Source organism: Tachyglossus aculeatus, chromosome 9 (genome assembly GCF_015852505.1).
Source record: "Tachyglossus aculeatus isolate mTacAcu1 chromosome 9, mTacAcu1.pri, whole genome shotgun sequence".
Lineage (NCBI taxonomy): Eukaryota > Metazoa > Chordata > Mammalia > Monotremata > Tachyglossidae > Tachyglossus > Tachyglossus aculeatus.
The window spans coordinates 44,132,607-44,147,105 of record NC_052074.1 but is presented as its reverse complement, the minus strand read 5'-3'; the positions used below and the strand labels follow the sequence as shown (position 1 = coordinate 44,147,105).

At 53.2% G+C, this 14,499-nt stretch overlaps 1 protein-coding gene across 9 annotated transcripts in view; it reads right to left on the bottom strand.

The window, feature by feature from the left end:
• Positions 1 to 1,055: 1,055 nt before the first annotated feature.
• Positions 1,056 to 14,499, bottom strand: part of FMNL2 (formin like 2) — a 224,598-nt gene continuing 211,154 nt past the window's right edge. For 2 of the 9 annotated variants that reach the window (XM_038750785.1, XM_038750791.1), the window contains 9 exons: positions 14,320 to 14,388; positions 14,122 to 14,202; positions 13,006 to 13,135; positions 11,510 to 11,673; positions 10,595 to 10,696; positions 9,256 to 9,354; positions 8,195 to 8,318; positions 3,924 to 4,017; positions 2,851 to 2,934 (listed from right to left, as the gene is read on the bottom strand). In XM_038750785.1, the coding sequence (XP_038606713.1) occupies position 2,934; positions 3,924 to 4,017; positions 8,195 to 8,318; positions 9,256 to 9,354; positions 10,595 to 10,696; positions 11,510 to 11,673; positions 13,006 to 13,135; positions 14,122 to 14,202; positions 14,320 to 14,388 (864 nt within the window). In that variant the 3' untranslated portion in view covers positions 2,851 to 2,933. Of the gene's footprint in view, positions 2,935 to 3,923; positions 4,018 to 5,430; positions 5,563 to 8,194; positions 8,319 to 9,255; positions 9,355 to 10,594; positions 10,697 to 11,509; positions 11,674 to 13,005; positions 13,136 to 14,121; positions 14,203 to 14,319; positions 14,389 to 14,499 lie in introns of those variants that run through there. The other 7 variants (XM_038750786.1, XM_038750793.1, XM_038750784.1 and 4 more) reach the window with 5 other exon arrangements.

Genomic DNA, 14,499 nt, shown 5'->3' with positions numbered 1-14,499 from the left:
TGATCACACCTGGGAGGAAGGAAGGGCAGTTAAGCTCAGGTTCTGTGGATAAGGAGGAAACAAATCAGTAAATGACATCATCTTCCATTCACGTTCCGGAAGGCGACTGTAGCACAGAGGTAAGGGACAACTCAGTCTGAACTACGTAACATTTAAACTGTCAAAAAGAATGGAGGCTGGATTCCATCCCCTGAAAAGGGGGGCAGTGCCTGCAAATCCACTGGCCAAGCCGCCCCAGTTGTAAAGCACAGGTAGGGTCTGGGCCCAGCGCGGCCGCAGGATGCTTCCGCTGATCCGGGTGCAGAAGGTGAAACTGACCTGTTGGAACCGAGAGCATCTGCCAAGTTGTTTTTTGATGAGGGTGGCTGCCTCTTCTCCCAGCTCCCCGTCCACCCCGACTCGCCTCAGAGGGAAAGGGAGTGTTTTTTTGATTGTGTTTGTGACCGCCAACTTTCCTCTTCTGTTTATAGATTGTTCTGATGTAATTATTCTGAAAGAACGGAATAGTTGGTAGACCTTTTTGTAAATAAAGAATTATTTATTAGAAAACACCGATACTTTTTACTGCAGTGCCTGTGTCGTTTCCTCTCTCTCCTCCAGGCCCCCTCGTGTGTTCCGCGCTGTCGCTCTCTCCGCTCCTCTCCACCTTCCTCAAAAACTAGAAAAGCACAAGGTACCATTTGTTCTACCCTTCCCCTAGTCGAGCTGCACCCAGAAACTCCTCGGGCGGAGTGTAACCTCGAACCCTCATTTCCTGATCTCGGGTTTGACGGGGGGCCTGGGAGGGAGACTAAGGCACTGTCCTCTTCAAGCAGGAGTGTCCGATTCAAATGGCAGCAAGGGTTCAGGACTCCTTGGTAACTTGGTTTCCTTGCAGAAAGAGCGGCTGGGTAGTTATCCACCCTCCCGTTTGATTAGAAAGACGTCAGGGAGGCTAGCGGGTTTGGGCGAGCCGTTCTCTGTCCGTCGAAAACCATCCTTTAGCTTTGACCGTCAAGATTGAGTTGCTTCGAGTGTCTGCCGAGAAGCGCACTAAATGAAAGACACCTGCTTAATTAGTAGTAGATAGTAGTGTAAATAGTTTATTTGCTCATATGCCATGAACAGACCAGAAAAGTAACATGAACTGCTTTAATAAAACATTTCTAAGATCGCTAGGAAGCAGGCCCGGTACAAAAAGGAGAAAGATCACGGCAGCCTGCGGGATGAGGCTTGCTCGTAAAACGCCCAGTCTCGCTATTTTCCGGACACTGGCTTCCCAGGCCGGCCCCTTTCTCACACCAACCGCCTGGGACAAAAACCGTGGTGGGCTCTCCTGAGCCTGGAGGACACAGTTTGGAAAATACCGTGCACCGAGGGCAGTCAACTTTCTGTCGCTAGTTAAGCAGAAGTCTAAGGTGGTAAAACCTGGATCCCCCAACGGTCCTTGTAGTTAAATATAAAAAAAAACAAAACTATAAGTTAAAATAACGTTCAGATTGTATAGCACAGGCTGATGCATTTTTTTAAACAATATTTACAGTATTACCCAGAGGCTAAAGTGGGAATTAAAGAGAAGTGTAAAAACCATAAAAAACTGCACCAATTCTGTAGCAAAATATCTGTACATTTAAAAACATTATATAACTACACATTATCCAAGGAAAATAGGACTGTCACCAGGGGCTCACGTAAGCACAATGTAAAGAATAAAGGAATTCAGTGGTTAAATACTATACAATAAATTTTACAATTATCATATCAATGCGGTGCTACCAAGAAAGGTAAGCCAGAAGCAGACTGTCTCTTCTCCAAAAGCACAATTTCACTTCAGACCAGTTTTTGACTTTGGAATCGATCGAGGGGCCGTGCCCAAGAGGAGCCGAGGCCAGGGACGGGACCTGGGGGTCCCAGCCCAGAGCGGGGGGTTAGCCGTTACCCTTCCGTGCCAGCCTTTTTCCCGGCTGTCCCTGGGTCCGGGCCGCTGTTTCCCTTCTGGGGCCACACGCACTGCGCTGGCAGAAAAGCCCAAGCACGATTGTCAGCAGAGGAAAACAGCCACAGGGTCTCTTGGCTCTGAAGAAGGTGAAGGCCGTCGGCAGGGCAGCTGCACCCTCTGGCCCCGGGGCTCAAGCTGGACCGGGCCCCCCCCAACTCTCACTGTGCCCAGAACCGGACCGTGCCCATCCTCCGCCCTCCTAATACTGATTATTGAGATGTTAATAGAACTTAGTGCTAATTAATAAATACACGTTAGAAGCTGCCTCTTATCTAGGGGATGGGTCTTGTGAGACACGGCCATGTGGCTTGGCCTTCGCTGGACACGGGCAAGGTAGGAGGCGGCTCTTACTCCCCCTGGCATCCCAGGGTCACCTTTCGACCCGGAGAAGGGGTGAAAGGCGAGGTTGGTCCCACAGTCGCTCCTTCCAGCCTCCACCCTTCCTGCACGGCGCAATCCCACGAGTCTTAGGGCGCGTGCGGGGAGGGTGGAAGGAAGCCCGTTCCGAGCGGGAGAGTCTACGGTGCCTGCGGGATGGGTCGGATACGAGCTGGTGGGAGGCCGAAGGGAGGGAGAGGGGGCGGGCCGGTCCCTCAGTCGCAGACAACCAACAATCCGATGCCACGCTGTGGTTAAAAACACTGAGTAAATGGTTGGGTGTAAAAAGGTAGCCAGTCAGATCGAGTCCTATTGCTTTGATTAAGCTGAGCAGGTCTCCCGGTTTAGGCACTTGTTAAGTACGGTGGAGCAGACGAGAGCGTGCGCGGCTAGATGCTTCCTGGGCACGGGCAGGCTCTGAGTCCCGACGGGTAGGGGGGCTGAGGAGAGCGGGGGGGGGGCTCCTGCTCACATGGTTATCTCAGCACCGTTTACAGGGCGCAAGTTCTGGTCGTCAAAGCGCCGCCGCACGCTTCTCCTCACCGCGTCGGCTCGTCGGTACGGCTGGCTTCGAAGATCTGCCGGGAGGAGAGAGGCCGTCAGAGGTGAGCACCCCCTTCCCCCGCGCACCGGGCTCTACATCAGATCGAGTCCTGCTGGCGCCAATCAAAGCAGCTTGGGGTGGGGGTCGGGGGGCTGGGGCAGAGGGCTCTCCGCCGCCTCGGTGAGCGTGAGGCTGGGGCGCGCCAAAATGGGTCTTCAGGCTAAGGCCCGAAGTGGCCGGAGAAGCGTGGGGCCCTGAGCTTCAGGGGAAGCTTTAGGTCACTGGCCTTGGGGGGTGGTGGTGGTTGGGCTTTGCAGAAAGCAGGCGTCAGTGTGAGCCACTTCCCAGGGCTGGGCCCAAGCTTCCATCCTCCCTCGCCCAGCCGTTTGCGTGTCCATTTAAGTGGCCGCGCCCAGCCTTGGAGAAGGGGCACACGGTAACCTGCCTCTTAAAAGGCCCACCCCGCTCCCTGTCCTTCAGGTCTTCACTTCCCCTACCACTGTGTCTCCCTCCACCCCTCTGTCTCCAGAGAGGTGGCGAGAGGATCTCGGCTCCCTGACGCGGTATGTGTGTTCGGTCCCTGGCTGCGGAGCTGACGCCAATGGTGGTCAGTTCTCTTTGGGGAGAAGGGGAGGGTATGAGGAAGGGATGCCTGTGAGGAGGCTCCGTTTGGATCTGGAGGGTTCTGGGAGGCAGCACCTTACGTGGTTGAGAAAAAGCCTATTGATTGTGGGGGGCCTCTTCCCCGGGCCAGGACCAACCCTGACAGAATAGGCTGGAGAGGACGGGGGAGAGATCCCAGACAGTCCCCAGAGCAAAACAAATCAGATCACCACAGCACCCAGGCCACCAGATGGAAGAGGGGAAAGCCAGAGAGCAAGGAGGAAGGCGCTTCCCCGGTCACTGCCGTGCGAGAGTACTCCTTCCAGGGCAGACTCACCACAGTGACCCATAGCCATATTTGTCAGCCATTGGTTCTGGCATAAAGAGAGAAGAGGAAGCTAAGTAAAAAGTGATGCTTGCCAGCTCTGTGTATCCTCCACCACCGGTGTGCTAGAAGAAATCCTTACCCTCGAGTGAACATTTGGAAATTTAGTGATATTATTCTTCTTTAAGGCTAAACAGAAAAAAAAAAAAAAACAAACACAAAATGATGGTTAAGTAAAAATGGGATGAGGCATGGATAGCAACTCAACTCAGCGTTTAAGGTTCCCTTCCCGGCGCCGGGCACGGGTGCCAGAGGCGGAACCCAGGCTGCGGGAGGAGGAGGTTAGCTGCGGTGAGGAAAGGCCGAAAGGTGTGCCCCCGCCCATCCGCCCCGGGCTCCGGCTCCCCGATTCCAAGCCGCTTTGAAGATTGGCTCCAGGAAGATCCTCGGGCAGTGCGGTAGTTCCAGGCGGGGGGAGGAAGAGGAGGAGGGGTGCTCACACAGGGGTTAGTAGGAGCGGGGGTGCCAAGGCAGCATGGAAGGGCGAACCTGCTGTCTTTGAGGAAGAAGTGAGCAGGGCCCTAAGTCAGCAGTGGGAGAAGGGGGCGAGTCTGGATGTGGGTTTTGCCCCCAGAGCAAAGAGCCTCGGTTCTCTTTGAGCAGAAGGAAATCGCACGTCCCCACCGATGCCACCCAACTGGAGGCCATCCACTGGGCTGAGCCACTGCAGGACGGAGAGTCTCTTCTCCAAGTCCAACTGCTGCCCAGGGGAGAAATCTGAGGAGGCCGGGGACCCCGCTACGGTCCAGAGTCCGGCTTCACTCAGACGTCAGGAGCCCCAAGGGACAGCATCGGCGGGGCCCTGGCAGCCCAAAACTTGTCATCTGTCCTGCAACTGAGCCCCGCCGGGATGCGGGAGGAGGGCCAGGCAGGGGTCCGTTCCCCGCTCGGACACCACGGGCCGGGCCGGCCTTCGCACGATCCGGAGGCTGGGACTCCAAAGGGCTCTCCTCGGCCCGGGATCATGCGGGGCGGTTCATACGCACTCAGGTGGGTCCACTTCCTGGGGAGGGAGGAATGATGCCTTCGTGCACGTGGCTCAATCCAGGTCACCGAGGCGGCGGGAGCCATAGAAAAGCAAGTGGACTGTCCCCACCCTTGACCAAGATGGCCACCAGCCCCAACTGGAAGTGGAAAAAATGAACTGGTTTCCCCCTGAAGCCGCAGGCTCGAGGCTTAGGGTTTTCTGCTCAGTGGGACTTCCTCTCCAGCAGAGTTCCCAACCAGCTTCCTCCCCACCCAGCTCCGGACACCACGCGGGGCCGCATTCGACACTTGCTGTTTTACGGCTTTCGAGGCCGGACCCCAGATGACCCTGAGATGCAAAATGTGGGGAAACTGAGGGTGACCAGACAGACAGGGTGGGAATGAGGGGGAGGGTGACCGAGGAGGGGGCTGTGAACTGATGGGGCACATGAGACCATGCGATGAAGTGACGACACGAAATGACTCCCAACAGGACGTCAAGACACGTGCTTTCCACCCCGGCGGCCCCCCTGCCTCCGAACCGGGCAGAGGGGCGGAAAAGATCAGAAAACCTACAGCAACCTTGTCAGAGCGCCAGGTGCGAAAGAGTGAGAGTTTAGTAATGGAATTCCTCAGTGAGAACGGGCTCGCAGAAGAACCGAGAGCCCCGCTTGGCGGTGCGGGCAGTAAAGGGCACGGTCTTCAGCACTGCATGGAAACAACAGCCAGACAGACAGACAGAACAGAACACCGGGAGAGCCGCCGTTAGTACGAGGTTAGTGCTCAGTTAAGGAGCCCCAGCACCGGGGACAAAATACCTACACCAATGGGTTCAGAGCCTGAAGGTGTGTTGGGCGGCCGGGGGAAGCGGGAGGGGAGAGAGGAGGGAGTGGGAGGGAGAAGAGGCGTATCCATACATCCAAGCTAAAACATCCAGTGGGCACCCGGTGGGAAGGGATGACTGAGACTGGTCCCCGGCCCTCAGAGTCGGGAGGCAGGATTGGAAGACATCTGTGCGGGCGATAGGTGGTCCCAGGAGCCTCCAACCCGGTACTTCTAACCTGGGGGTGGAGCTAGTGGTGTTTCCAAGGAAGGGCTTGGCTCGAATGTTGCCCCAGCCTCCGTGCAGAGGTTCAGGCCTCCACCGTGGGGACCCCTGGATCCTTGAAACCTCAAGGGTTGGGATGGGGCTCTGCTCCCTTTATCGCTAACCCTGGGGGAAGGGGCTCAGGGGCATGGGGTAACAACCCTGTTGTAATGTCCTCTCCCAAGTGCTTAATACAGTGCTGTGCACATAGCATGCTCTTCGGGTGCTTGGTATTTGCCTCAGCCCCACAACAATTAGGTACATGTCCAGAAAGTATCACATATATATTTATATTAACGTCTGTCTTCCCCACTAGGCCGTAAGCTTGTCGTCAGGGAGCACGTCTAGCAACTCCGGACGTGTGTCTAGCAACTCCAGGTTGTGTTGTGCTCTCTCAAGTGTTTGGTACAGTGCTCACTACATACCATTGACTGAGTGATATTATAAACATTATTACAGCCCCTGAGCCAACTTCGAGGGGGATCCCATCCCCATCCATCAGCCAGCCTCAGTCTGGGCACCGAGGCTTGGGGACCAAGGACTTCAATCATCATCCTCAATGGGATTTATTGAGCACTTACCATGTGCAGAGCACGGTGCTGGGCGCTTGGGAGACTGCACTGCAGTGGTGTTGTTAGACGCGCTCCCCACCCACAAGGAACTTTAGTCCGGAGGGGGAGACAGAGATGAATATAAATTACATTTAAGGAAAGTAACAGAGTATAAGAAAATGTACGTAAGAGCTGTGGGGGTGGGGTGTGTGCCAAAGGGTTTTGAGGGTACAGACCAGTAGGCGAAGATGTTGCTTAGAGTGCTCAGTTTGCACGTAGGTTGGTGCTGTGGTGTTGCTGTCCCAAGATTTTGGGGGAGCCTTCTGGGGTCAGTGCGGTGCTACAGGTGCTCATAAAGGACAGTCTACGTCAGTCCAAAAATTAGGGCCCTGTGTTTCTGCTTAGAAGGCTCTCCGGCATTTCAAACTCGGCCTGTCCTAAACTGAACCTCTCACCTTCCCTCCTAAAACCCTCACCTCCTTCCCAATTTCCCATTTTTGTCAAAGGCACCATCCTCCTCCCAAACCTGCCAACTTAATGTAGCTATAATGATTGTCTACAGTCAGCACTTGCTATGTGCTGAGCATTGTGCCAAGCTTTGGGATGGATCCAAGACAGTAAGCCTGGATCTAAGTGGCAGAGAAGGTGTCTGCTAATTCTGTTGCATAGTCCTCTCCCAGGCTCTTAGGGCAGTGCTCTGCACACAATAAGCGCTCAATAAATACCATTGATTGATTGAGATGGGATACAGTTTAAGGCGGGAGAACAGGTATCATGTTTACTGCTTAGGCACTCCCCTTCAATCAACTTCTAATCCTGCCAATTCCGTACTACAAAAAGGTTCTCAGATCTGCCCTTTTTGTTCTACCCAAGCAGCCATGATCCTGATTCAAGCACTTGTCATTACTAAGGTTAGAACAGTGCTTTGCACATAGTAAGCGCTTATAAATGCCATCATTATTACTACCATACTACACAGACCACCCTGCCTCTCTGGTCTCCCTTCCTCTAGCCTATCTGCTTCACTCCATACTCTACACTGCTGCTGCCCTCATCCTCTGCACTCACCTCTAGCCTATAAGCTCATTGTGGGTAGGGACTTCGTTATACTGTACTCTCCCAAGTGCTTAGTATAGTGCTGTCTACACAGTAAGCACTCAAGAAATACGGTCGATAGTGGGGACGGTGAGAAGGGAAGACAGACCGTAGTGGGGGGGCAGAATTTTGTCCATATTGAAGCTCCTGAAATGCCCGAGGGGCAGGGTCCCATTACCACTCCAGACCAGTTCAAGCAACACTCACCATTCCTTTGTAAAGGAAGGAGGGTCCCTACAGGTCCCTCCCTTGCATCCATGCTAGAGGAAAGTGCCCTCCTGTGAGACTGCAGCTGACGGGTGTCTACCTCAGTGACCAAGGGGCATAAAGGCCTCAGAGATCACTGTGGCCAAAACGTTTGCTCTGGTTGATCTGGGGCCAGTGGAAGGGAGAGGGGAGGAGACGCGGCCTGGAAGCAAATGTGCTCAGCTTGGTCTTGGCCCCTCTGAAAGGAGCAGCAACCCACACTAGCCAGGAAGGAACCCTGCCTGCCACCTCCAGGGACCCAAAACATGAACGGGATGAGGTATCCCTCCCTCCTTCCCTCCCTCTCTCCGGGGGCGGGGCGGGGGCTATCCGCTGGGCGACCCGGCCACTTCGCCTTTACCTGTGATGATATCTTCAATGGCGCCGTCTTTCCCCTCGTACACGTGTCTGTTATCCTTGACTTGTCTCCTCCGCAGCTCCGCGATCAGCTCCTGTTGCTGCCGCTTCGTCTTGTGGGACGGAGACTGCAAGGACAGGAGGAGGCCCAGGCCGGTGTCAGGCCGGCCGGAGGTGGGGGGACGAGGGCGAGGGGAAGCGGACCCAGGGGCCACCATGGGGTCGGTCTGTGGGCCATCCCGCCCCCCCATATCCTGCCCACAGGCGAGACGGAAGGAGAACGACAGGCAGCCCAACCTTGCGGCTTGTGGACTTAGGTCTATTAGACTGGAACAGTCTGTTGTACGTATTCTGATTCCACCACCTGGGACTATTTCTATGCCTGTCTCCCGGATGGAGAGTGAAAGCTCCTTGTAGGCAAGGATTGCATCACTAAATACTTTTGAGTGATGGATGGTGCTGCTATTGCGCCGTCGTCATCATCATCATTATTATTATTACTGTACTTGCCAAGGACTAAGTACAGTGCACTGCATCGAGCAGGTTTTCAGGAAGTATCATTCATTACCAGTAATGCCACCTGCAACGAAAGTCTTCTTTCCAAAGTGGGAAGGGAAATGATCACCCTTAGACTATTTATATTTTTTAAAAGAACACACTCCTATAGAACTTCACCTTCCCCCCAGAAAAGCCAACAAGCAGCCCTGGGTATTCCCATTTCCCTCAGGACTGCAGGACAAGGAAATGTAAGCTCTCTGAGGGCAAGGACAGTGTCTTCTACCTGTGTTATATTGTTATAGCGTACTCTCCCAAGGGCTTTAGTACAGTGCTCAGCACACAGTGGGCGCTCAAACGGACCACTGGTTGATTGAGTGTAGGCCACGCTTCACACTCTTAAACCCTGGAACTGTGTTTCTGAGGGAGAGTGGAGGAGTCTATCCCGGGGAGAGCTCCATAAGGGTGATGTGGCTCAGCTGGGCACCAGGAATTGTGAGTAGGGAGGTGACGGTCGGACTGCTTTCCCAGGTGCCCTCCTCCAACTCTCGGCGGTCCTGGGCTTCATACCTTTTGGTCCTGCTGTTCCATCAGCGCTTCTTGCTCCAACAGTTTCTCCATGAGGGCCTGTTCCTGTTTTTTTCTCAGCTCATTCTCCTCCTCAGCTTGCTGTGGGCATTCAAAGAGCCAAAAGATTTGGTGGGATCGACAAACCATTGCATAGGACGGAGGTGGGTACAGGGATTCCTGCTGGGGTTTCACGTGGGATTCAGGGGTCCCACATGCCCTCTCCAGCCCTGCCAAGGGGACCCAGGTGATCCAGGGACCCAGAAGCAGCGCGGCTCAGTGGAAAGAGCACAGGCTTTGGAGTCAGAGGTCATGGGTTCGAATCCCGACTCTGCCACATGTCTGCTGTGTGACCTTGGGCAAGTCACTTAACTTCTCTGAGCCTCAGTTACCTCATCTGCAAAATGGGGATGAAGACTGTGAGCCCCACGTGGGACAACTTGATCACCTTGTTTCCCCCCCCACCCAGCGCTTAGAACAGTGCTCTGCACGTAGTAAGCACTTATTAAATGCCATCATTATTATTATTATTATTATCTGAGGCGATCCACCAAAACCCACAGTACTGGATCACCTCACCAACCTATAAGAGAAAAGATCTGCCCCATCCCTGCCAAAAAGGCTCAAAACCCTCACTTGACTAAAGCCTTTCTCCCTCACAGAAAGCTAGCCCAGGGTGGCATTTATGTACATAGCCATTATTTAGTTCTAGTATTTCTAATTTTTTTTATTTCGAGAAGCAGCATGGCTCAGTGGAAAGAGCCCAGGCTTTGGAGTCAGAGGTCATGGGTTCGAATCCCAGCTCCACCACATGTCTGCTGTGTGACCTTGGGCAAGTCACTTAACTTCTCGGAGCCTCGGTTACCTCATCTGTAACACGGGGATGATGACTGTGAGCCCCACACGGGACAACCTGATCACCTTGTATCTCTCCCAGTGCTTAGAACAGTGCTTTGCATATAGTAAGCGCTTAACAAATGCCATCATTATTATTATTATTATTATTATTATTCTCTGTGCCTCCGTTACCTCATCTGGAAAATGGGGATTAAAACTGTGAGGCCCCTGTGGGACAACCTGATCACCTTGTATCCTTCCCAGTGCTTAGAACAGTGCTTTGCACATAGTAAGCGCTTAACAAATACTATCATTATTATTAGTGATGTCTGTCTCCCCCTCTAGAGGTAAGCTCGCTGTGGGTAGGGAATGGGTCTGTTTGTTGTTATATTATATTCTCCCAGATGCTTAGTAGGGTGCTCTGCCCCCAGTAAGTGCTCCATAAATCCCCTTGAGGCCCCAGGCCGGCTCCAGCCCCAGGCGCGCACCGTGAGTCTCCATTCACCTTGTACGCTTTCACAAATCGGACGAAGACCGGGAAGAACACGGATGGTGGGGTGGTCTTGGGGTTTTCTCCGAAGTACTTCACGGCATCATCGAAGGCATCCTGCAAGGCACGCAAAGTTCCCTCAGCTTCAAGCCACTACCTGCTCTCCCTCCCTGGAGCCCCGGGGAGCCTGAGTGGGACGTGGACTGTGTCCCATCTGCTTACGCTCTCTCTACCCTGGCGTTCAGTACAGTGCTCGCAAGGCACAAGCGCTTAACAAGTGCCACCATTATTATTATTCTTATCATTATGACTATTATTTGCTTATCTTGCACCTCCCCGAGGGCTTAGTACAGTGCTTTGCACACAGTAAAGCTCAAATACCATTATTGTTACTTATTATGATGATGATTATTATCATCATCATCTCCTTCTATCTACCCCAGTGCCCAATAGCAGTGCTTGGCACATTGTACACATTTAAATCTGTTATTATCATCCATATTTGCTTATCTTGTATCTACCCCAGTGCACACCTATCTGCAAGCCTGTTTTAGGGCAAGAGATGACAGCACCACATTCCTCTTGGATGGGGTCTAAGGGAGTAATAAATATTACTCTATTTATTTATTTATTTATTTTGCTTGTACATAGCTATTCTATTTATTTTATTTTGTTAGTATGTTTGGTTTTGTTCTCTGTCTCCCCCTTTTAGACTGTGAGCCCACTGTTGGGTAGGGACTGTCTCTGTATGTTGCCAATTTGTACTTCCCAAGCGCTTAGTACAGTGCTCTGCACATAGTAAGCGCTCAATAAATACGATTGATGATGATGATGATGATGATGATGACAGAATGCTCCTCCCTCCACCTCCTTCCTGCTCCTGGTGCTCACCGACCACCCGGCTCAGCAGCGGTTAGGGCAAGCCCTCACCTGGGCGATTTTGGCATCATCCTGCAGTTTCTTGAGTTTTCCCTCACTGTTGTGAATGAATTCCTTCAGCATGGTGTTGTGATCGTGCATGGTGTACTCCCGCTTGGTCAGATCCATGCCCCTCTGCAGCTCCTTGACATCCAACAGGACGTTCTCCAGGGACACTGAGGCAGGAGGAAAGAGGTCTTGGCCGGGACCCACGGGAAGGTCCCTGGGGGATTCTGTGGACTCTCCGGAGTCCTCGGCAGCTTTCGGAGGGGAGAAAAGCTAGGGGAAGGCGGGATTGGGGGCCGATGCAGGGGAAGAGAGGTGTGGTCCCGAGGTGTGTGAGGGGCCGTTCTGACAGGGTTGGGTGATGGCTGGACTCCTGACAGCGGGATCATTGATCCTTGATTGTTGGTGGTTTAGACCTGGGACGGGACCTAGGTTGAAATCACCTCCTGGACTCAAGTGTCCAACTCCTCTCCTCCAGGATGATGTGGGTTCTGACTTCCTTTCTCCCCAACCAATGGCAGCCCTGTATTCACAGAGATTGAATTTTCTTTCCACCTCAAAGACAACCCCTTCCACTCCTAACATGGCACCACCATACCCACCCTGGAATCTACACGTACACACACACACACACACACGCAAACACATGCATACATACACACACACACATACACCCAACACCTGCCCCCATCCCCTTACATTAACCACGCACACAAGTACCAGAATCCCTCTTCCCCTCCCTCCTGCAGAGGAAGAGAAAGACAGGCACACAAAACCTCACTAATCTCCCCTTTCACTATGCAAAGGCCTTAGCTGTCTTCTGTTCAAATGGCCTGTGGGAATGGGAAGCAGTGTGGCCTAGTGGATAAAGTACAGTGCCTGGAACATAGAAAGCACTTAACAAATACCATAATTATTATAAAAGCACAAGCCTGGGAGCCAAAGGATCTGGGTGCTAATCCTGGCTCTGGCATTTGCCTGGTGTGTGAACTTGGGCAACTCGCTTAACTTGTCTGTGCCTCAGTTTCCTCAACTGCAAAATGGGGGTTCAGTATCTGTTCTCCCACCTACTGGACAGCGATCCCTAGGTGAAATAGGGCCTTGATCCCACCCAATGAACTTGTATCTACCCCAGTGCTTAGAACAGTGCTAGACAAAGGATCGGAAGGGGTTTAGCCATCATAGCAGAGCAGTTTCTGCCGCTCCTGGGCTGCTTCTAGCAGCACTCGCTCCCTGTTGAGGAGGGAATCTGCCTCACACCCCCTTTTCCTCCCCTAAATCCTATAGAGTCTTGGTTAAATAAGTCTGAGCAGTAAACTGCTCCTCGTGGGCAGGGACCGTGCCTTTTCACTCTTGTTGTACTGTACTCTCCCAAGTGCTTGGGATAGTGCTCTGCGCACAACAGGGGTTCCCTAAATCCCACCCGCCTGGCTGAAGGGCCTCGAAGGGGTAGGGGAGGTAAGGATGCTAGGATCATCATCCGCTCGAGCCATCCCCCGTACCTGCCGCGGCTTTCTCCACGTAATGAAGCTCGTTGTAAAAAAGGGCCACCTGCTGATACTTCTCTCTCACCACGTTAGATATGTAGTGCAGCAGGGTTTGCTTTCGGTCCGTGGATTTCGTGTCTAAGAGCTGGAAACAAGAGGGAAGGCAGCAGGGCTGTTAAGACGGGCAGAACAGAGCTGCTCTTGCTGCTGCTGCGGCAGCATCGTTATTGGGTGGGAGAGGAGGGGGTCCCATCCTGAAAAAATATCTTCTAGGGGCTCTACCAGCCGGCAACCTCAGGTGACCTGCGAATCTTTACCTCTTTAAGCTGGGCTCAGAGCCCAGGATTCGGGGACTCGGAGGGCCCCCAGAGTCACGATTAGGTGGAAGGGTGCCACTTGGTCTGAGCTCCTCCAGGGCCCACTGTCCGGGAACCCCTATCCCCAATACTATGTGAGGGGCAAGGCGTCAAAGGGGGCCAGGGTCTTCCCTCCTCAGCCCCTCCCGCCAGACACAACCCCTGCCCATCTCCTCCTGATTCAGCTTCAGTCGTAGCCGGGGGTGGGGGAGAGGGGAAGAAGCGATGGAGGAGGGGGAGAGAACACTGGGGCTGCCGGATTGGGTGGCCGGAAAAGTCAGCTGTGGGGGCGGAGGCGCACCGTCCCAGCTTTCATCTCGGGTCCCTTGGTGACACTGGTCAGATACCAATTTTGATTTTCGCCAGACTTCAGCTTGGACCTCCAAATCAGAGACCCAACTGACTTGCCCCACTTTCCTCCTCCTCCTCCATCCTGCAACTTCTTCCTCTTGTCTGGAATCCTCTCAAGTCCTCCCTTCCAAAAGAAGGCGGTGAACCCAGAGCCCCTTCTAGGAAGGCCCAGGAGAGCCTAAAAAGCTTGGCCTTGGGAACCCTTCCCTCCAGGAGCCAAGCCAAGTCGACCCACCTTCCCTCCCTTACTCCCAGCCAGAGGCCAGACTCTGCCAGCTAGTGGGTAGGGACTGTCTCTATATGTTGCCAACTTGTACTTCCCAAGCGCTTAGTACAGTGCTCTGCACACAGTAAGCGCTCAATAAATACGATTGATGATGATGATGATGATGATGACTGCCTTTCTGCCCTTCCGGCCACTTACCAGGTCTAAACTCTGAAGCTTAAAGCCGTAGACAGCTCCCCTTTTACTGCTGTTCATGTAATTGCCAAGAGCCAAGATGATCTGGAGGAGGAAGAGACAGAGGATATACGTTAGTGCGTTCCCGGGCACGGAAACCCGAAGGACCAGGTCTGGTGGTCGGCTTTTGGCCCCGTCACCACAGAGAGAAATTCCACTTGCCTCCAGGATTTTCTTCAGCTTTTGGGACGACTTGATGGAGACAGATGCCGCTATTATTGCATGAAGTTGCTGCGGCCAGATCGAAGGGGAAGAGAAAAAAATGTTAGTGTTCAGAGAGCCCTCCTGGAAATAAAATTCTTGCATTCAAGAAACAGTCCAGTTCTAGTTTTGAAAGTGCCC